Below are 23,220 nucleotides of genomic sequence, written 5' to 3'. Positions count from 1 at the left end.
ACTTCCTTTTTACATATTGTATTGACCACAAAGTCATTAAGGGTATCATCTCTAAGAACTGGAATATATTATTGGAAGACCAAGCGCTAGTTAAAGTAGTGCGACGACGACCAAAGTTTACATATAGAAGGGGGATGAATCTCAAAAATTTGGTGGAGATGAGCTCAGTTAAAACTAAAGCTAGAGTTACTGGGATGGGTATGTGCTCTCAATGCAAATACATCTTGCCTGAGAATAAAATAAATATTAACAATAATATTTATTTTATTAATGGTAAATATAATTGCGAAACCAGGGGCGTGGTGTATGTTGCTTGTTGCGAGAAATGTCCTTCCTTCTATATAGGTAAAATGGAGAAAACATTAAGAAAAAGAATTTATGAACATGTGTATGCGATAGGGAGGAAGGACTTAACTAATGCACTTGCGAGCCATACTGCAGATTATCCAGAACACTCTTTTTCCTTTATGGTTGTCCACCAGGTTAAAAATGATATTAGGGGTGGCCCATGGCAGTTATACTTGGAAGAACAAGAGGTGTTTTGGCAAATAAGAACATCTGCACACTTACCGCCTGGTTTAAACGATTATGCTTCTATAAAATGTATTCTTAAGTTAAAAGCATTGTGGAGATGAATCTCTAATATCGTATTCAAACTCTTTAAAGTTTATTAATGATTTGAGTGGAATTAATTTTTATGAACTTGGTGGTTTTGTTCTTAAAGTTTTTATAGTAATTCATGTTTAGTAATGTGTATCAAGTCTTCATAGATTTTGGAAAGTTATAAATTTAGGAAAGTTTATATTAATGGTATAGTTTTGTAAAGAAGGGCATTCACAAGGAATTCTTAGAAGTGGGTATGGTTTTAATAGTTTTAATAATTATAAAAATATTAAAGGTAGAGTATTAATTTATATTCTGTAAATCTAGTTTTATGCTTAATTGATTTATTGGTGCTTAATTGATCAGTGTGGATGTATTTAAGGTGAACAGCTGTGTGTAGTATTGATGTTCATCGTGCATACAGCTGCAGTCATTACAGATGGGTTATCCTGCCGTCAGGCGGGTCCTCGGTCGGCCGAATTCCAAAGTCTAGGTACGGCGTCGGTTGTCATCGCTTCTTCCCTGACGTCAGTGCGGCAGGGGTATAAAACAGGCAGCAGACGCCATTTTCTCCAGTCTCTTTTGCCACGCGGTGCCCGAAGCAGAAGCAGTTCGCAAGTGCTGGTTGGCCAGCTCCTGAGATTTACGAACAGTATTTCAGCCGAAGTCTTCTTTAAAGCTAAGTACCCCGTTGGGGAAACTTTTCTTGCCTCAGACCGATGTCAGACAAAGTTAATAATTGCATTTCTTGTGGGAAGCAAATACCGCATAAGGATTTTCACTCTTTCTGTATACCTTACTTAGGGCCAGACCACGACGTGTAGGCCTGCCGTTTTTGTGCTAGGTTCAACAAACGCACTATTAAGCGCCGGGCGTAGTTCGCCCTTCATTATTTTGCCAAAAAATTTAATTATATCATGTCGTCGGATACACCGACGCAAGTTTTAGGCAAAAGACGCAAAGACAAGGACCGACATCCGAGGTCTGCACAGAGTACTGAAACCACGCTTAGGCCGACTACCGGTTCTCAGCGAGGTGCCTACGCAGCCCCTGACTACCGATGAAGCTATTTTACCGGTGTCTTCAAGTACCCGAGGTCGCTGGCTCCTCAGTCTCCATTCCCACGGCAGATACAGACGCCACTCTTGGCGGGGAAACCGAAAATTTAGTGAGGCCTGCCATTTCTGAAGGCGTCTTCAGGCCTACCACCTTCTCTATTAAATCCTTAACTAAATCTAAAGCTGCTATCAAAACTAAAAAACAGGGTCCTCAGACCCCCTCTCAAGGCCCCATGCCTAAAAAAACAGATGCTTAAAATGGCTGAGGATTTGATAACTCTCATCAGGGGTTCTCAACCCTTCTCTGACAAAAGACCCAGATTGGAGGAAGACTACCCTTCCTCAGACCAGGCTTCTATTACCACTGACCATTCTGAGGACCAGGATTATGCCTATTCCCCTTTTGAAGACTCTGATGCTGAGGACTACTCTTTTGGGGAAACCCTGCATACATTGAGGGAGCACTTCCACCACTGGAAAGGCCAAGGTTACTCAGATTTCAAGAAAAGGCTCAGGGAATTTCTACTGCTCCCCCAGCATAGGCCCCTGGCTATCCCTCCTGTTTTAGATATTTTGGATGATGTGTACGCAGAAGCCAGTCTTAATCCAGATTCTTTACCTCCAGCCCCTGTTAAACCAGACAGATATTACCGGGTTCCTGATTCTCACCAGTTCCTTTATAAAAGCCATACTGCTGACCCAGAAACAATCTCACAGGGTCCCAAGGGGATAAATGCCTCTACTGCTAAAAACCCTTTACCTTCAGAGAGAGATTCCAGAGCATTAGAAAGGTGGGGGAAAAAGGTGTATACATCAGCCACTTTAACCATGAGGGCATTAAACTGTCAATTTCATATGTTAAAGTACCAACAGTTTTTGTTATCTCAGCTGAAAAGCAAAATGACACAAACAGAACAACAGATTTGAAAGAGTTGCAGGATTTGTTGCATGGAGCAGAGTAAGTGGGTAAACATACCTTGCAGTGTGGTTTTGATGCTTTAGAGGCCTCATGTAGAGCTGCTGTCACAGGGTCTGTCATACGTAGACATGCTTGGCTCAAAGAGCAATCCTTACCAGATCATGTCAAAGCAAAGCTATTAGATGCACCACTTCAAAAAGATGTATTGTTCGGTGTTAAAGCTGAGGAGGTACTAAAGAAAATGGAGGAAAAAGCGAAATCTATGCAAACAGTTAAAGATTTCTTGCAGGTGCAACCTCCACACTTCAGCAGAAACTGGCCTTTTAAAAAATTGGTCCTTTCCAGCCATGGACAGATCTCAAAGGGGCAGATACAGACGCCCAAGGGGTAGAGGACAACCTCAAGGATCTTACAGAGCTAGACAGTGGCAAGCACCAACCCCAAGAGGTGGAGAAGATAGACCACAATCATTTAGAAAATAGACACAATGACTTCCCCCTATGCCTGCCAAACAAAGCTATAATGGCAGCACCTTTGGGCGGAAAACTGGCATTATTTTAAAAAAACTGGCACATTGTTACAAAAGACAAATGGATTCTGGACATTATAGACAGAGGCTACAAGTTCCATTTTCACACCCTTCCAAAAATGAGAGGCTTGCCAAACCTGCCACAAAATCAATGGGCAGAGGCACAAAGACAAATTTCCACTCTCATGGATATGAAAGCAATTCAAGAGGTACCTGCAAAAAACAAGGTCAAGGTTTTTATTCCAGACTATTTCTGGTACCAAGGAAGGACAAAGATTGGAGACCCATCTTAGACCTATCCATCCTAAACACATATCTACAGGTACCAAAATTCAAGATGCTTACATTACAGCAGCTTCTTCCCATGCTGGGCAAGGAGTCTTGGCTGGTAACGTTGGACCTCAAGGAGGCATACCTGCATGTCCCTATCAGACAAAATTGCAGAAGTTACCTCAGATTTCTTGCAGGTTCAACCCATTACCAATTCTCTGCATTGCCCTTTGGCTTATCTACTGCTCCCAGAGTGTTTACGAAATGCCTGGCATCAGTAATTGCCTTCTGCAGTCAACAAGGAATACAAATCTACCCATATCTGGACGACTGCCTGATCCAAGTGGACAGCAAGGACATTCTATTGCAGCATCTGGCGTTTGTAATAAAACTGTTAAACTACCTGGGATGCACAGTGAACAAAAAGAAATCAAAACTAATACCTTCTCAACAGATAATTTTCCTGGGTGCCAGCTTAAATGCAACCACCCGGATGGCCTACCTCACGCCAGACAAACAAGGGCAACTGTCTGAATACTTCAACAAAATGGCAACTTTAACCAGACTAACTGCAAGGAAAATCCTGCAGGCTCTGGGATTCATGGCATCTTGCATCCTACTGATACCATGTGCAAAGCTGCATATGAGGAAACTACAATGGTACCTAAAAAAACTTATGGTCTCAACACAGCCACAGCTTGGAAACAATTATACCACTCATTCCATGCCTTCAAAAGGAATTTTTGTGGTGGGCTCACGCATGCCAAAGAAACACAGGTCTCCTTTTCTGTGTACCTCAAGCAACTCAAATCATCACAACGGACACCTCAGACTACGCCTGGGGAGCACACCTGGCAAATCAGTGCATTCAGGGAAAATGGTCCCAAAAAGAGAAGCACCTACACATCAACCAAAAGGAGATGCTAGCCGTGCAAAATGCTCTTATGACCTTCAAAGACCTACTGCATCCAGGCCAGCTATTGATAAGGACAGACAACACCACAGTCATGTGGTACATAAACAAACAGGGGGGAACTCATTCATACCCCCTGTGCAGGCAAGCCATGACCCTGTGGAACACAGCACTGGAATTACAAATTCAACTACAGGCACAATTCCTGCCAGGGAAGGGAAACACACTGGCAGACAACCTAAGCAGAAATATGACAGACCCACATGAATGGAAGTTGCATCCTCAAGTCTTCTCAAAGATAACTCGGGCATGGGGACAGCCAGACATAGATCTATTTGCTACCCACAGAAATTACCAGTTGAAAAAATTCTGTTCAAGGACCTATCATCCGCAGGCCTGGAAAGTGGACGCACTCTCCTTCAATTGGACAACATTGACAGTCTATGCCTTCCTGCCTCTTCCTCTACTGACCAAAGTTCTATTAAAAGCCAGAGCAGAGAGGCCTCACATGATTCTCATTGCTCCAGACTGGCCACGACAGCACTGGTATCCTCTCCTAAAGAGCCTGTCACACTCACCACCATGGATACTACCTCTAGTTCCTCCTGTTGTCCCAGCACAACTACAAAACCCTTCACAGCCAGCTCAAAACCTTAAATCTAGCTGCATGGAGAATACCTTAATTTACCAACAGACTCTCCTCTCCAAAGAGGTGCAGGATGTTATCTTGGAGGCCAGAAGACCCTCTACTAGAAAAACATACTCCGCCAAATGGAAACGATTTTGTACCTGGAATCAAGAAAAGGGCCAGAATCCTTGGGTAATAAATATACCTCAAATTTTACAGTACCTAGCCGAGATGTTAAACAGTGGCCTTTCCTTCTCCTCCATCAAGATCCACGCTTCAGCCATTTCTGCACAATACAATACAAATCCCCCTTTATTCTCACATCCTCTAAGGCAGTTCCTCAGAGGGGCAAAAAATATAAAACCCCCACGGAAACCACCGGTGCCAGCTTGGGACCTCAACTTTGTATTGGAAAAGCTGACCCTGCCTCCCTTTGAGCCGGCTTCTTCAACAGAGTTACAATACTTGTCGTGGAAAACGGCCTTCCTTCTGGCCATTACCTCAGCACGAAGGGTTTTGGAGCTACAGGCCCTCATGGCTGAGCAACCATTCATCATTTTCCATCAGGACAGTCTCTCCTTACGAACCCAACCCTACATTCATGCCAAAGGTAGTATCCAGTGTAGCTTTGAATCAGACTATTCATTTACCTACCTTTTATCCAAATCCACAGAACAAAGGAGAGAGGCTACTACATTCCTTGGACATTCACAGACAACTTCGTTATTACTTGGACAGAACAAAGTCATTCAGGAAATCTGAGCAGCTCTTTGTGTCCTATGCTACAGGTGCTCAAGGAAAGGCTATTTCCAAACAGACAATTTCAAAATGGATAGCCCACTGCATACGCTTTTGTTATTCTTTTCATGGAAAACCTGTGCCTGTATACATCAGATCCCACTCCACCAGGGCTACAGCTACCTCTGCAGCTTTCCTCAGGGGGGTCCCTACCAAGGACATTTTGGAAGCAGCTACTTGGAGTTCAGTGCACACTTTCTCCAAGCACTACCACCTTCCACTATACTCAAAATCTAGAGCGGGCTTTGCCACAGCAGTCCTGCAGGGCATCCTAGCCCCTCCTAGTTCCAATTAGTACCTACCACCCTTACTTAGCTTTGGGATTCTACCCATCTGTAATGACTGCAGCTGTATGCACGATGAACATAGTACAGTTTTGTACCTACCATAAATGTAGATGTTCAAGTGCTCATACAGCTGCAGTCCAGGTTACCCTCCCTCCATCCCCTCTTAGGACAGACCTTATGACAAATACCTTTATCATACAACCTATTTGGGGTATTCTTTTATGGTGTATTTGCTTGCAACTACTGTTTTTGATTTATCTACATTGCATGTTTGCATAATATTATATTTTGCCTTCCTTCTGGGGGCACCTGACATCTGGGGCAAGAAAAACTGAAGAAAATGGCGTCGGCTTCCTCTTTTATACCCCTGCCGCACTGACGTCAGGGAAGAAGCGACGACAACCGACGCCGGACCTAGACTTTGGAATTCGGCCGACCGAGGACCCGCCTAACGGCAGGATAACCCATCTGTAATGACTGCAGCTGTATGAGCACTCGAACATCTACATTTATGGTAGGTACAAAACTGTACTTTTTAGTTTGAAGAAGGCTGGGGTATTTCCTTGGCTGAAAGCGCTTACTCAAATAAACAGTCCGTGCCTTTGCTGATTTTCTCCACTTTCATTTTATAGTTGTTGAATTCGTATCGGTTTAGTTTTGTTGTTGTGAGTTCATACAGGTCTAAACAATGGGGTGCTTCTACCTCCAAGAGCAGAGAGGAAAAATCACAACCAGTCTCAATGACTTTCCACTTCCAGAACCAAGCACTTATCTTTTGGCAGCCCCTTTGGGGAGGGGGGGGAATTAGCACTTTCTTCCACAAAACTGGCACATGATCACCCAGGACAAATGGGTTCTAAATATAATTTCACAAGGCTACAGGTTCCACTTTCACACCCTGCCAAGGCAAAATGGTATGCCAGACTTGCCACGCAATCAATGGGCAGAGGCACAAAAACAAGTTTCATCCCTCATGGACATGAGGGCCGTTCAACAAGTACCTGAACAAGAGCAGGGTCACGGATTCTATTCAAGACTGCTCTTAGTACCCAGAAAGGACAAAGCCTGGAGACCAATACTGGACCTAATCTATTCTAAACACATATCTGGATATTCCAAAATTCAAAATGTTGACTCTATAGCAGCTTCTGCCCATGTTGGGCAAGAAGTCTTGGCTTGTGACTGTAGATCTAAAAGAGGCATACCTGCATGTCCCAATCAGACAAACATGCAGAAGATACCTCAGATTCAAAGCTGACTCAATGCACTACCAATTCTCTGCACTGCCCTTTGGCTTATCTACTACGCCCAGGGTCTTCACAAAATGCTTGGCACCAGTAATTGCATTTTGCAGACAGAGGAATACAAATATATCCTTACCTGGACGACTGCCTTATTCAGGCGGAGAACAAGGACATTCTACTACAGCATCTGGCGTTTGTAAAAAGATTACTGACAAGTCTAGGGTACACAGTAAACAAGAAGAAATCAAAACTCGTACCCTCTCAAGAGATAATGTTCCTGGGTGCAAGCTTAAATACAACTGCTCAGATGGCTTATCTCACTCCAGACAAACAGACAACTGACTACTTACTTCAAAATGTTGGCAACAAAGACCCAGTTATCTGCAAGAAAAATTCTGCAGGCCTTGGTATTCATGGCATCCTGCATTCTGCTAATTCCATATGCAAGACTGCATATGAGGAAACTTCAGTGGTATCTAAAAAGTGTTTGGACTCAACATTGCCACAGCCTGGAAACAATAATTACCCTAATTCGCTGCCTGCAACAGGAGTTTCGATGGTGGGCAAAAGCCTGTCACCACAACACAGGACAGCCATTCACCTTACTCACAGCCAGGCAGACATTGACAACAGATGCATCAGATTACGCCTGGGGGGGCCTATGTGGCAGGAAGATGTATTCTGGGCACATGGTCCGCAAGTCAAATGCATCTACATATCAGTCAAAAAGAGATGCTAGCTGTTCAGATTGCCCTAACCGCCTTCAAGGATCAACTTCATCCAGGACAACTACTAATAAAACGGACAATACTACAGTCATGTGGTTCATAAACAAGCAGGGAGGCACACATTCCTACCCCCTCTGCAGGCCAGCCATGAACTTGTAGCACACAGCATTGACCTACCAAGTACATCTGCAAGCTCAATTTCTGCCAGGAAGGAACAGTACTCTGGCAAACGAACTAAGCAGAAATCTAATGGATCCCCACAAGTGGAAATTGGATCCACAAGTCTTCAGCATAATAACAAAGACCTGGGGATGCCCGGACATAGATCTATTTGCCTCTCCTCACAACTACCAACTACAAAGATTCTGCACAAGGACTTATCACAAGCAAGCATGGAAAGTGGATGCTGTATCGTTCAGCTCGAAAAATCTAACAGTATATGCCTTTCCTCCTCTGCCTCTCCTCCCCAAGGTACTTCTCAAGGTCAGACAAGAGAAACCAAAAATGATACTGATTGCCCCAGACTGGCCCTGCCAGCACTGGTACCCAATCCTAAAGAGCTTGTCTCACTGCCCAGCCTGGACATTACCTCAAATTCGTCATTTGTTGACCCAACAAGACAGCCAGATACTGCACAGCCAACTCAAAACCTTAAACCTGGTGGCATGGCAGATAATATAACCTCTCAAGACACATCTCTTTCAAAAGCAGTAATGGATGTAATTTTGAAGGCCAGGAGGCCTAGCACCAGAAAATCTTATGCAGACAAATGGAAGAGATTCTGTGCTTGGAACCAAGCACAAGGCATTGACACGAATGTTCCAAATATTCCTCAGATTTTACAATACTTAACTGAGATGCTGGATAAAGGCCTTTCCTTTTCATCAATTAAAATTCATGCCTCTGCCATTTCAGCTCATTACAATACAGAACCACCTATTTTTTCTCATCCGTTACTGAGGCAGTACCTCAGAGGGGCCAAAAACATAAGACCTCCAAGGAGAGCACCAATACCTGCCTGGGACCTCAACTATGTCTTGGAAAAACTCACACTGCCTCCGTATGAGCCAGCCTCTGCAGCTGACATAAAGTTCTTATCCTGGAAAACAGCTCTGCTCCTAGCAATAACCTCCGCTAGAAGTGTCTCAGAGTTACAGGCACTGGAACCGATAAGACTATCTCCCCGTCGGCTCCATCAGAAACTTCAGAGCCTTCGCGGTGCCACAAGAGGCTGAGGTCCCCTTCTCTGGAATCTATACATTCGGCTCCTCGGTCTCCCTGCTGCAAAGTGAGCGCAGTCACAGATCTTTTCACTCCTCTTTATCTTCTAGGCTCTCTGATCATGACGTGGAGAGAGTGGTCAGGTTGCTAAAGTTGCAGGCACTTGCCAAGATGTTGTCCAGCCCTCCTCAACAGGTGTCGGCTCCGTCCACTTCTATCGATGTTCCTCCTCCGACTCCATTGAACTCTGAGCCGGAGTTTGTTGGGGTTCGAGTAGTGGAACCGTCGGCTCCAATAACTTTATCTCCTTCGGTTCCGTCATCTGCTCTGATTCCCTCGATGATGCCGTCTGTTGAAGGATCTGGGCGCAGAGGCTCCCTAGTCTGCTCCGAGGGGGGCGAGTGGTGGAAACCTCTTCATCTGTCCATCCTCCTAACAGAGTCTAGGACCATGGACAGATACGGGAAGTGAATGTTTGCTTCAGCGACCTTTTCTATGAGGTCACTGAACTACTTATGCCATTTTACCCAGCTTCAGAGATACCCTTCAAGATCCATAAGCTGAGGGGGCTCAAGCTAAAGTGGCTTCCCAGCTAGCGACCCTTAATTCTGTAGTCAACTCCTCCATGAGGCTCATTTCCTAGACAGCCGATGGTGCGAGTAGAGCCGCAGGTACGGGCGTGGCCCTTAGGAGACATACATGGATGCGGCTGTGTAACTTTGCGTAACCCTTTAGAGCGTCATTCACCGACACCCTCTTTGATGGTTCCTTTCTTTTTAGACCACAGGTGAAAGACACTTTGACTAGGTATGAGCAAGAAGGCAAGACTCTCTCTTCCATGGGAGTCCATTTTTCCACTCCTTCCAGACCATACCCCAAGGGTCAGAAGAGTGGTAAAATGTGGTTCCGAAAATCCCAGGGAACCTCGCCTGACACGTAGCGATTTTTCCTCCAGGAGCAGAGGGGGAAATAACAATAGACACTGCCCTCGTGGCAGAGGGGGTCCGCAGAACCAGGGCAACAGAGAATCCTTCTCTGAGAAGCCCTTTCAGCATTCCTGAAGGGTTGCCCGGCTGCCCCCCCCTCTGGAGGCAGTCGAGGGAAGACTTTCACTGTACCCAAAAGCCTGGCAAAATTTAACACAAGACAAATGGGTACGGTCAATTATATCCGGAGGTTACAAAATTCCCTTCTCTCAACCCCTCTTACTGTCGAGCAAATCCCTTCCAGATGTTCCACCCATTCTGAGGGGCCAAGCAGTCATATGAGTTTCAAGACTGCTAGAAAAAAGGGTCATCCAGGAAGTCCCGGCAGACCAACACGGATCCGGAACTTACTCAAGGTTCTTTTTGGTACCAAAAAAGACAGGGGACTGGAGACCGATTCTGGTTCTCAGCAGACTAAACAAGTCTGTACAAAGAACAAAGTTTCGGATGGTCACGCTACAGTCCATTCTACCCTTTCTGGGTCAGAACAATTGGATGTGCTCCATAGATCTTCAGGATGTGTACTACCACATCAAAATGGACAGGCGCTCCAGGATATTTCTTCACTTCCGGCTGGGAGCCAGTCATTACCAGTTCAGTGCTCTGCCCTTTGGTCTCACCACAGGCCCCAGGGTGTTCATCAAATGTGTGGCAGTGGTCACAGTTCACCTGAGACGTTGAGGATTCCAAGTGTTTCCATATCTAGATGACTGGCTCCTCACTGCTACTACCAGGCATCAACTTCTGCAAGCCAGGGACTACACTATCACAATCTGCTCCCAGCTAGGCATCACAACAAACTTCAAAAAATCTGCCTTGTTGCCCTGTCAATCTATCACCTATATAGGAGCAGACTTAGACACAAAGAACATGTCCATAAGGCTACCGCCAGAAAGGGTGTCTACAATTTGCCAGCAAGTACAAATTCTAATGCAGAGCAAAAGGATCCAAGTCAGGTTCGTCCTTCAAACTCTGGGTTCCATGGCAGCGGCAGTTTTCTAATCCCACTGGCCTGCTTTCACATGAGGATCCTTCAGTGGCTTCTGTTCACACAGTGGTCCTTCCAACAGCAAACCCATGTCTCACATGATCATGATTACAGAAGCATGTAAAAGGCACCTTTCATGGTGCATGGTCTCCCCACTACTGGCTCAGGGTAGACCCTTCATTCAGCCCTCTCCAGTTGTCACAGTGACCGCAGACGCCTCCCTGATGGGGGGGGGGGGGGTGGGCATTATCAGGGCAGGACAGTACAAGGCACTTGGCAGCCTCACAAGTACCACCTGCATATAAATGTCCTAGAAATGAGAGCCGTGCTCCTAGCGTTGCAAGCTCTTCAAGACTCTCTCCCTTCTGGGACCATTGCAATTCAAACGGACAACATGTCAGTGGTCTGTTACATCAACAAGCAGGGCGGAACCAAGTCCTACCCCCTATGTCGAGAAGCACTCAGACTCTGGCAGTGGGCGATTTCTTCCCAATGATTTCTGATTGCGACGCACATCCCTGGGAGGTCCAACGTCATAGCGGACAGGCTCAGCAGAGCTATTCTCATGCCTCACAAGTGGTCTCTGAATCAGGTAGTTGCGGATCTGAGTCTTGCTGCGATCTTTTTGCCACCCCTTTCAACAGCAAATGCAGCAACTACTTCTCCCTTCTTCTGCTTCCAGGTCACATACCCAGAGACACTCTAGTCCACGATTGGCCTCAGGGAATTCTTTATGCCTTCCCTCCGTTTCCCGTGATACCGAAACTCGTACAGAAAGCAATATCGTTGGGTTGCAAAATGATCCTCATTGCCCCCTACTGGCGTCGACAGATATGGTTTCCGTTCCTGCACCATTACCTTCTCGATCAGCCCTGGACTCTGGATCCGATTCCAGACCTACTGATTCATCAATCAGGCGGGCTGCATTAATCCCTCCAAACACTCCAGCTCGCAGCTTGGTTGCTCCACTTCCAACCTTAGCCAGGCTTCCCAGCATTTACATGGCTGTGCGTGAGATTATTGTCTCCTCTCACAAGTCCACAACTAGAAAGACTTATGCTAGCAAATGGTAACGTTTTTCTTGTTTGGCAGAGGCTAGGAACGTAGATCCTTTTTCAGCCCCAGTCTATGAAATTTTGGAGTTCCTAGCACAACTTTTTCATTCTGGGTCCGCTTCTGCTACAATCAGGGTTCAATTGGCAGCCATTTCTAACTTTCATGTTGGGTTGTCTAATTCAAACATTATGTCTCATAAGCTCTGTAACGCCTTTTTAAGAGGGACTACTCTCCTTAGACCTCCAGTGAGAGATCCCCCTCCTCCTTGGGACCTTAATTTGGTACTAACCTCCTTAATTCTGCCCTCCCCTTTGAACCTGCAGCATCCTGCTCCATTAAGTTTCTATCTTGGAAAACACTTTTTCTGGTAGCTATTACTTCAGCCAGACGCGTCTCTGAACTTCAGGCACTATGTGTTAGTCCTCCATACTTGGTTTTTCCCAAGGACAGGGTTGCTGTGAGGACTAATCCCTCGTTCCTTCCAAAAGTCTGCTCAGAAAACAATTTAAACCAATTTGTAGACCTTCCTGTGTTTTTCTCTAACCACTCCAACAAGGCAGAATACAAATTACACCAATTGGACGTTCATAGACAATTGCGTTTTTACTTGCATAGGACTAAGGATATAAGGAAATCAGACCAACTATTCCTTTCCTACGCTCTAGGCAAACAAGGTCTCCCAGTTTCCAAAGTGACCTTATCCAGGTGGTTGTCTCACATTATTACTTTCATTTATCAATTGAGAAACAAAGTGTTGCCTATCAAACCAAAAGATCATTCTACTAGGGCTTTGGCCACCTCTGTAGCCTTCCAACCTAGGTTGCCCATGGATTGTATCTGTGCAGCTGCTACGTGGGCAAATCCTCATACCTTTATTTCACATTACAAGCTAGATATGGACTCCAGGAGCAAAGCTGACTTTGGTTCCACTATTCTGAAGAGTCTGTTCCAATGAGCCACCCAGGATTGAAGGTGCTAGGGACGCTGTCCCAACCAACAAGAATGAAGGCGAGATAGACAACTTAACATAAAGAAGTTATGTACTAGTTGTCTTCATCTTGCCTTCTTTCTTGCGTCCCACCCTCCGTCCCCCTGTCCTATTGGATCAAGAGGGGTTTTGGTTTCACTGGCTGAGTGTTCTCTGGTTTGTTTCCTCTACTGACTTAGAGAGTATGACAGGTATGCTCAACCTGTTTGTTTGGACAGGTTGATTCTATGGCTATGTCTGGAGTTAGCTATTACAAACGAGATCTGGGTAGCTAGTGCTTGGCATCATGGGATAAGGGGTAGCCTCGAGTCAGTAAACAGCTCTCGAGGTATAGAAGATGGCCGAGTCGGAGCCGAGGATCGGTTCCGATCCCAACCAGCAAGAAAGAAGGCAAGATGAAGACAACTACCATGGAACATTATGGTAGGTACATAACTTCTTTTTTCTCACTTTTTGTAAAGATTCTTGCTTCACACGCACGGCTTTCTTGTTGAAAGTGGATTCATATTTTATCATCAAAGTACTCTTGTGTTTCTTTGTTGAACTCAATATTGCAAGTATTGCTTACACATATCACAGGAGAACCACAGATATGACTCATCAGACTGAGCAACTTGTTTTGTACGTCAACTATGTAGCAACTTGTCAGCTTGGATGAAGGTTTGGTTAAGATTATCACAGTCGCCATATACTTTCCTACTATGTTGCCTATTTGCACTTTTCACTATCTCCCTAGTCAGCGCTGCTGCTTCTGTCATGTCCTGTATGAAAGCATTGGAGGGAATGGAAACATGCCGCCATTTGAATTAATGTAATTTTTGAATACCAGTGCCATGAAGGTGTTGAGGGATATTCCACCAATGGTAAATTCTTCCAAGTTTGTTTTCATGAGTGCTTACTGGTAAGGAACAATTTTGTTATGCCTGTGGTCATATGGAGAAGTCTGATATGAGTTTTGGTTGAGATGGGCGGGTAGCAATTTTCTTTTGAACCTTAAAGTTGGATGGCGTCCGTCTTAGTGCCCGATAGGTTCTTCTGTCTGTACATCTTTCTGCAGCATTTTTATGGTGTGATAGAAAACTTGCACAGTGCTGCATTTTAATGGTTTGAATGTTAACTTTCAGGTGAAGGAACATCAGCATGAAGAGATCCAAAATGTCCGCAAGCACATTCATTCATGCTTCACTGATGTCAAGTGTTTCCTTTTGCCCCATCCCGGGATGAAAGTGTCAACTAGTCCCCACTTTAATGGAAAACTAACAGGTCTGTCCTTCTGTTTCCTAGTTATTTGTAAAGGTGTTTTATTTTATTTCTTACAGTTTTAATATCAAAGGTTTATGTCTGGTGGCTTGGCTGCTATTGTATAAAAAAGGCAATGTTCAACTCTGTCTTGGATGTCTCCTGCTATTTGGGAAAAGGACTTTATACATAAAGTGAAATCTCTAAATTGATTTGGGTATTTACAGTAGTTTATGGTGCATAATAATTGGGTAATGGAGATGCTCATCCAGTGTGACGTTTAAATATTTACTAACTTACAACAACATGGAGGATTTATGCCACTGTTTTTTCGGACATACACCTAGATCTCTACTTATGAGTTATAGGATGTAAATGACTGAAAACTTTGGATTACATTCATAAGTTAGCTGGTTGGAACATATAAGTGTTGGAGGTTCATAGTTACCACTACTGCAGTAGTCTTTAGGCCATATGGGTTGTCTCTCACCCAGGACACGACAACCATCCAGCTTCCAAAAGCTGTCTCTCCCTCCCACACTGTCACTATGACCAATTAGGCAGCCCTGTGGAGAAAAAATCAACAGTCTAAGTGAAGAATCTTTAATACTTTCCTGCTGCATTATGAAGAAGCAGCCAGCCTTAAGCTTCTATTCTGGCAGAGAAGTCCCCACTAGGGAACCCTTCCGCACAGAATATTGTCCTTTAATGGAATTACCCCTTTAAGAAACTTGATATATTTCTAATATTGGAAGTTTCCTGTCAGGGACCACTCTCTAGCTTTGGCTAACTGGTGGGCTATTTTAGTGGGAAAATGTACTGTTTGTTTATACTTTGTGTCTTTTATGTAAACGTTTAATGTCTAGAAGTGTTTTATTTGGGCAGGAACTACCATGGGGTGCGTTAGTACTTGTGTTCACTGTGTGATAACATAACTGACATTTTTTCTGTCTGGCAGAATTTTATGTGAAGGGGTTTCTGACAGGATTTTAGTGTGCTGCTTATGCATTTTTGTGTTTAGGGACTGTGTTTGAATGGAAGTGTACTGCTTTTGAACATTGTTTGACAACTTATTGTCCAACAGACTCGTTCCAGTGAAGTTTGCAGCATTTGAAGCATCCTTCTTGGGCAAAGCATCCATACTTACTCTACTCCTGCTTGTTCACCGCCTGCTTTTTCTAGAAAGAAAGAAAAACAAACAGTTTACTAAAGAGCCCTTACTGACTCAGTGGGCTGAGTCAGTGCCACAGCCAGTGGTGGGTGACTGTAGTGGCCAGTAGTAGTTTCCCAGACCACTCACTTACCTGTCTGGCTTTGTCTGGTGTAGTCTTTTCAGCCACAGTGAAAAGGTGGACAGACATGCCCCCTTTGGTTGTCTGATGTCTGTACCAGGTATGAGAAATTCATGCTTTCTGGGTCAGAAAGACTCATGGGTTGCTGCTTGATATAGTTGGGGAAAGAGACTTCTTGATGAGGCAGAAGTACCTTCTTTGAGTCTGTCATCAGTGGTAAAGAAAAAACAAAAGGTTAAACGTCCATCTGAAAACATGGTGTCTAAAAGGTGTGATGTTTGTATCTTACGCAAGTAGTTGTCACGGGCTATTAATCTTGGTACTCAAAACACCTTACCTGCAAAAGTGGTCAGCAGAAACATTGCTGAGGAAGATCTGTTAGAAGATTCTGATGTAGCCAAGGGTAGGGGCGTCTTCTCCTGCAGATTCATTAGACCAGTTATCTGATTCAGAGGAAACTTAGTCCTCACAACCACCACTAGAGGAATTTTCCTTCTCTCAGACTATAACTAGAATAAATGAGGTATTTTATGGGAACAAGTGGATATTCCCCTGAACTGAGGAGATATTATGATAAATTACAAGTAGATATGCCTCATTCTACTCCTATTCATCCATTAGTGCAAGCTTTGGGGGATGTGTTTATTGTTGCCTGTAACAACCCTGATTCTCCTCCATCAATTCCCAAAAAAGCAGATAAGCTTTATAAAGTTCCTCAGACTAACAAACATTTGTTTTCCCACATTAGGTTTGATCCTGCTTCCATATCAACATCTTTACCAGTTGGGAACATACTCTTGTTGATCTCAAATCTTTCCCCTCTGGACAAAGAAGGAAACTGTTGGATAAATTGCTAAGAGAATGCTTTCTTCTTCCTCTTTGGTGTATATAAGTAACTGTCAGACTCCTATGTGGAAGTTTGCCTTTTTGTACAGACAGTTTGAGAGCATTATCTACCACACTTTACCTTAAGGTAGTACCCATTCGAATTCTAGCATTTCTCAAGTATCTAAACATGATAAACAAGATTTTTCAACGCTGCCTCTTACAAATCTCCCAGATCCTCTTTTACATCGAAGAAAACAGTTTCCACATTTCACATCTCCAAGGAAGCGAGTGATTCAGCAAATGGCTTGAAATGGTTGCTGATTTCAGTGGCTGGGCCTGGCAAAGGTCTTAGGTTCATAGGTTCATACTAGGCTATCTGCCCTAGGGCATTTGTAAGCCTAGCCAGAGTGTGTGTGGCTTTCGCCACCCCTTGGAATGAGAATATTGTGCCCATTTAGGGTTTAGTTTACTGTGCCTCTGTCTAGTAGTGACACAGAGATGAACCCCGGGGTAAATCTATGATCTCCCATCCACTCGTCAAGATTTCTCTTGAAGAGATTCAGTGAGGGGCTCTGCCTAACATGGACTGTGATTCTGTTCCAGAGTGTAGGGAGCCTTTGGGTTATGAATCTGTCCCTCCAGCACATCCTATTTATTTCTGTGTTGAGGTTCAGATCTCTCGCTCTCGTGGCTCTGGTGGATTTGGATTTCCTGAGGTGGAGCATGTCCATTAATTCTGGATTGGACATGGCCTTGTATGTCGGGCATAGATCGCCTCTGAGTAGGCAGTATGCGACTGAATAGAGCTGGAGTTTCTTCAGCCAGGCAGCATATGACATATGTTTGAGACCCTTGATCCTCTTGGTGAGGTACTTTTGGGGTCTTTCTAACTGCTGCAGGTGTCGGGTAAGGTACATCCCAAATGGGGCATTGTACTCGATTATGGGCCTGATAAGGGAAGAGTATAGGGGCACAATGACCTCTCTTGATCTAGATGTGAATCCTTTCATGATAAGGTGGGCAATATAGAAGGTCTTCCTAACCACTTTGGCAATGAGTGTCAAATGAGAGGTTACTGTCAACTTGGGTCCCTAGGTCCCTGATTACTTCTTCCGTGCTTAATGGATTACCACCTATGTGGTAATTTGTGGGTACTTTGTTTTTCCCAAAGGGTATGACTATACATTTTTTGGCATTCAGTTTAAGGCCATGGCTCTGGCACCCGTTATCCATTTCTATGAGGCCTTTCTGAAGGATGCTTCTGTCCGCTGGAGTATCAATTATGGCGCCTGGTTTGCAGTCGTCTGCGAACTTTGTCAACCACAATCCTCCTATGTTAGCTTGCAGCTCGGAAAAGTAAATGCCGAACAAGAGGGGTCCCAGGACTGAGCCCTGTGGGACACCGCTTGTGACTGGCTTAGTATGACATGGCTCCAGCAATTCTGACCTTGTGGGTTCTGTCCTTGAGCCAGTTTGCAACCCATCTTATGACATATAGGTTTACATTTAAGCTGGTGAGCTTATCTATAATGCCCGAGTGGGGTATTGTGTCGAAGGCCTTTGCAAGGTCAAGGTAGGCTGTGTGAACTGCCTTACCCTCATCAATGGCCTTAGTGATTGTTTCAAAAAAGTCGACCAGGTTCATAAGGCAGGATCTGCCCTTGACAAAGCCGAATTGGGTGGGATCCAGTGTCTGTAGGTCCCCAATGTCTTTGTTTATGAGTTCCATAATGATCCTCTCCATAGCTTTGCAGACCAGGCTCGTCAAGCTTATGGGGTGGTAATTTCCAGGGTCCGTAGAAGCGCCTCCTTTGTGGAGTGGGACCACTGTTGCTGTACGCCATTCTTTGGGCACGTATCCTGTAGTAAGGCTAAGGTTAAACAGCAGCTTTATGTGCGGGTTTAGTTCCTCTTGGAGTTCATGTGGCACGCAACCTGGGACACCGTCTGGTTCCATTGATGCTGTGTTTTTAGCTTTGGAGAGGGCGGCTCTCACCTGGGCATCTGAGATGTCAGGGATGCTACACTCTGCTGGGATAGATATTTGTCCTTTTGGGGGGGGGGGTTTGCACTGAACCTGTCTGCCAGTGTGTTGGCAATGTCTTTGGGTTCAGTGTATTTTTTGTCATTTTGTACTAACTCTGAACATATTTGGGAGTTTCCACCCAGGTTTCTAACATAACTAAAGAAGGCCTTGTGAATGTCTTTAGTGTCTTTTGTGATTTTTCTCTCAAAGTTGGCCTTGGATGATTTTGAGTGATCGTAGTTTTTTGCTTGTACTGATCAGAGATGCCTTCCCTTTTAGGGATTTTGCTCTGTCATGTAGTAGCTTCCTCCTCCTGTTGTAAAGCTTATTAATGGCTGGGGTCCACCAGACAGGACGCCTGCCTTTGGGGGAATGGGTCTTGGTTTTATTTGGGATTGCATGATCCATGCATTCTTGAAGGTGTCCGTAGAAGGCATTTATAAAGGATTCATCTGTGTGGGCTGTGGTTTCCACTGGCCCAGGGGCCTTGAAGGATACCACTTCAGTCTTAAGAAGTGTAAAGTCAGCTTTTGAGAAATTCTTCACTGTGGTCTTCTGTGCTGTGGGGGCGGATGTGGATTTCCAGTGAGATTAATTTATGGTCTGATCTCACCAATGAGGGGTATACTTCCGGTGTGGAGCATTGTGTCCCCATGTTTGTGATGATCAGGTCTAATATATTATCTCCTCTTGTGGGAGTGGTGACTAGTTGTTCCATCGCATTTGAGTTTATGAATTCTAGGAACCTTTGGGCTAGGGTGTTTGGGCTTGAGTAATGCTCCCAGTCTATGTTTGGGTAGTTGAATTCTCCCAATATGATGGTATTTGGAGAGACATTCATATTCTCCAATGTCTTAAGGAAGGCTGAGTGGGGTTCCTGAGTTTGAGAGGGTGGGTCTGTAGCATGCTACAAACTGTAGGGCAGTTTTGCCTACGGTTAGTTGCACATGGATGGTCTCCGATGCTTCATGCGTTGCCACTAACCTGGAGGTGTGGGTATCTTTGATGAATATGGATACTCCCCCTCCTTTTGTGGTTCGGTACAAGTTTTGGGGCCGAAAAGCATGATATGAGGTATAACCTGGTAGTGCTGGGGTGCTCTCGGGAGCCTTGAACCAGGTTTCAGGCACTGCACAGACATCTATGTTCTCCATACTGAGGAGGGCTTCGAGTGCGTGCATCTTGAGGTTTAGACTTCTGGTGTTGAGCAGCATTACCCTTAGTTTTTTTCCACTTGTGTTTTCTAGGGAGGTGGGTTTGTCTTTTAAGCCTTGCCTAAAAAAGGCACTATGGGGGTAGCAAGAGCCTTGGCCAATATCCCGAAGCCCAGGGGTGACAGGTGCAAGCCGTCCCTTGGGAAGCAGTGTGGCTTGTCAAGCATGTCATCCCAAGCAGACAGACATTAGATCCCCTTTGAATGACACCAGTAATTAAGCCAATTGTTAAAGCTGATCATTTTGTCTTTGTACTGTGGCATCATTCTTGGTGAGGGTAAAATGCTGCTCAGGGTCAGGGTCATGCCGGCCTGGGCTACATAATCAGAGAGCTCCTCTGTCTCTTTTCATGTAGTCCAGGAAGGTACGTCTCAGGTCATTCACACCGGCATGGACAATGACTGAGTCATACTTGTACTTGCTTTGGAGTGACCTGAGTGCTTGTGTTATGTGGCGGATTCTAGCGCCCAACAGGCAGCTTACTGTAACCTTTTCCTTGTTCAGTCTGGTGAGCGGGACGTCAGTGTGTCTGACTATGGAGTCTCCTATTACAAGTGTATCAGGCATGTTGTTTGGCCTTAAGGGCTGTGACTGTTTGGCACACTGACTTTGTGAACTATGTGTTGCATGTGTTATGTTTTGAGGTAGTGGTTGCTTGGATGTCTGCTTTGGAGGCCTCTGTTGTTTTGGTAGATTTTTATTTAGAGCCTCCGAGTATGTTTTTGTGTGTTTATGTGTTTGGTTTGCAGTTGTGATAGGTCTATGTGAGACTGGGTTTGTGGTGTGTGTGGTTACCTTCTCCTCCTGACTGGTTTTGCCAGTACTGATTTTGCCAGTACTGAGTCGAGAGAGCTCAGCCTCCAGTTTGGCTATATAGTTGCATCTCTCACATATATTTGTATTTGTTGGGAGGAGGAGAGGGTTGTCTGTATGCATGAGGCAGTTGTAACATTGCCTCAAGATTCCCAGATTCACCATCTGAACTGGAGAGGACGCCAGTACTTGACCCCTCGACATGCTAGAATAGTGTAAAGGATTGCTGTGTAACTGAGTCAGAAAGGACCTATAGGGAAATGGGTACTCAAGGGGATTGTAGGTGGATGTAGTGCTTTTTTTGTTTGAGTGCTTTGCTTGTATAAAATGCTTTTAGGAGCAAGTGCTGGGCTTTTCAGATAGAGAATAGACTGTTTAGATAGAAAGTAGAACAGTTCTAAGGGAAAAATTGAAGAGCAGACTTAGCGAAGCCAGAAATAGTTTAAGCTTGATTAACCGGCGCTGCCCGATGCTGCGCTATGCGCAACTTCGTGCAAAAGTGCGCTAAAGCGGGCTTTATAGCAGGGGGTTAGAAAGAGCTAGGAAATGGCCCAAAACGGCCAATAAACTACACGTTTCTGGGCTGGAACCACTCCTTTAGGGACAGATAGGCTACTCAGTGCTCCCCAGTCCCACTGGTGAACAAGGAAGCTTCCTCTTATCCAATAAGGATATGGACAACACAGGAACTATGACACAGCCCAGAGATCAGCAAAATCTGAAGACTGGACTATTCTAGTTCAGTAAAGGCGGGAAAACAAGGATTTTTTTTTTGCTTTTTTTGTTTTTTTCACAGAGATAAAAAATAGATACAGTAACAAACAGTAAATGCTTTAAATTGGCTAGTGCACTTGAGTGTGTAGCCTACCAGTTAATTTAAGCAAAAAACAAACTTTTAAAGTGCAGAACAGTTCAGAAACAAAAAGAAATACAGTGAATCAACTTGCAGAGCTAAGTTAGCAATAAAAATTTGCTTTTTAGGCAAGATACAGCAGTCGAAAATAGAAAGCCAGAAAAAATACTTATAAATCAGTGGAAAGTCACTCTTCCACTCTCTGCTGCTTGTAGAACTCTGCAGGACACCACGAGGAGCTGTGCTGAGTCGTATACAAGCGCAAAAGCGCGCTTTATAGCAGGGAGTTAGAAAGAGCTAGGAAAGGGCCCAAAACTGCCAATAAGCTACAAGTTTCTGGGCTGGAACCACTCCTTTAGGGACAGATAGGCTGCTCAGTGCTCCCCACTCCCACTGGTGAACAAGGAAGCTTCCTCCTATCCAAATAAGGATATGGACAACACAGGAACTATGACACAGCCCAGAGATCAGCAAAATCTGAAGAGTGGACTATTCTAGTTCAGTAAAGGCGGGAAAACAAGGATTTATTTTTTGTTTGTTTTTTTCACAGAGATAATAAATAGATACAGTAACAAACAGTAAATGCTTTAAATCGGCTAGCACACTTGAGTGTGTAGCCTACCAGTTAATTTAAGGAAAAAACAAACTTTTAAAGTGCAGAACAGTTCAGAAACAAAAAGAAATACAGTGAATCAACTTGCAGAGCTAAGTTAGCAATAAAAATTTGCTTTTTAGGCAAGATACAACAGTCGAAAATAGAAATCCACAAAAAATACTTATAAATCAATGGAAAGTCACTCTTCCACTCTCTGCTGCTTGTAGAACTCTGCAGGACACCACAAGGAGCTGTGCTGAGTCGTATACTTGCAGCAGTAGAATACTTCACAAAGTGATCTGTTTGCTGTTCAGGAAAATGCAGTGCTTTCTGCATTATTCTTGGTGCAGTATGGCAAGGGGAATATGTTGGTGAAAGCATTCTCTCTGCTGTAGCATGTTGAGGGTCCTGTACTCCTCCCTTACATTTCTGCTGTTTTATACTTCACAAAATTCAGGAAAGAAAAGCCTAAAATTGTATCATCACCCCATGGTGGCTGAGATGTGCATGGTTGTCGGGCCCTGTGGGCTGTACTGATAAAGCAACTCTTTTAGTCCTAAGAAAGGATGCATACCCCACCACCACCACCATTTTAGGAGCAGCCAGCCTCACTCCAGGACTTTGCTTCTAATTTGGAGCCCGCTAGTTCCCCTGGACTTACCCTAATTGATCTTGAAGGTGACTGAGACTGCTAAGAGGCTACATAGTCTGCAGGCTACTCTCTCCAAATGGAAAGGGTTGTCAGTTTTAATGGAGCAGTACTACATAATACCCCAGTTGATTAGTCTACAAATAATCCTAAGCTGCCCCAGGCACTCACATGATGCGAGTCTCGATTATTTCATGATGGTATGTGTATGTGTAGACTATTTATTCAATTTTGCTCTTATGGAGAGCAGAATTGTGGCCCTGGGATATGTAGTCAAACAGTTCCATAAGAGAACACTGCATTTCCATCCCCATTGAAGAACCCATCTCCCAACATGAGACCTGAACTTCATGGTAGACAGCTAGCTTATCATTGTTAGTTTGTTTCCTGGAAGTCTTTATTCTTGATGACCAGCACCTATGTGCTTTGCATATCCCAACTTTCCATTGTTGTGAACGGGAAACCATTTCAGTTATTTCAGAAGAGCAGGCTGTT

General features: G+C 44.4%; 1 protein-coding gene across 1 annotated transcript in view; it reads left to right on the top strand.

Moving 5' to 3' along the window:
- Window positions 1-23,220, top strand: part of ATL3 (atlastin GTPase 3) — a 1,114,372-nt gene that overhangs the window by 679,714 nt on the left and 411,438 nt on the right. Inside the window, exons 9-10 of the mRNA XM_044075127.1 lie at window positions 11,123-11,135; window positions 14,341-14,479. Coding sequence (XP_043931062.1) covers window positions 11,123-11,135; window positions 14,341-14,479 — 152 coding nt within the window. The remainder of the gene's footprint in view (window positions 1-11,122; window positions 11,136-14,340; window positions 14,480-23,220) is intronic.

The sequence above is a fragment of the Protopterus annectens genome, chromosome 6.part0 (assembly GCF_019279795.1).
Source record: "Protopterus annectens isolate FY-2018-M chromosome 6.part0, PAN1.0, whole genome shotgun sequence".
Lineage (NCBI taxonomy): Eukaryota > Metazoa > Chordata > Ceratodontiformes > Protopteridae > Protopterus > Protopterus annectens.
This window is presented reverse-complemented; position numbering and strand designations above follow the sequence as displayed.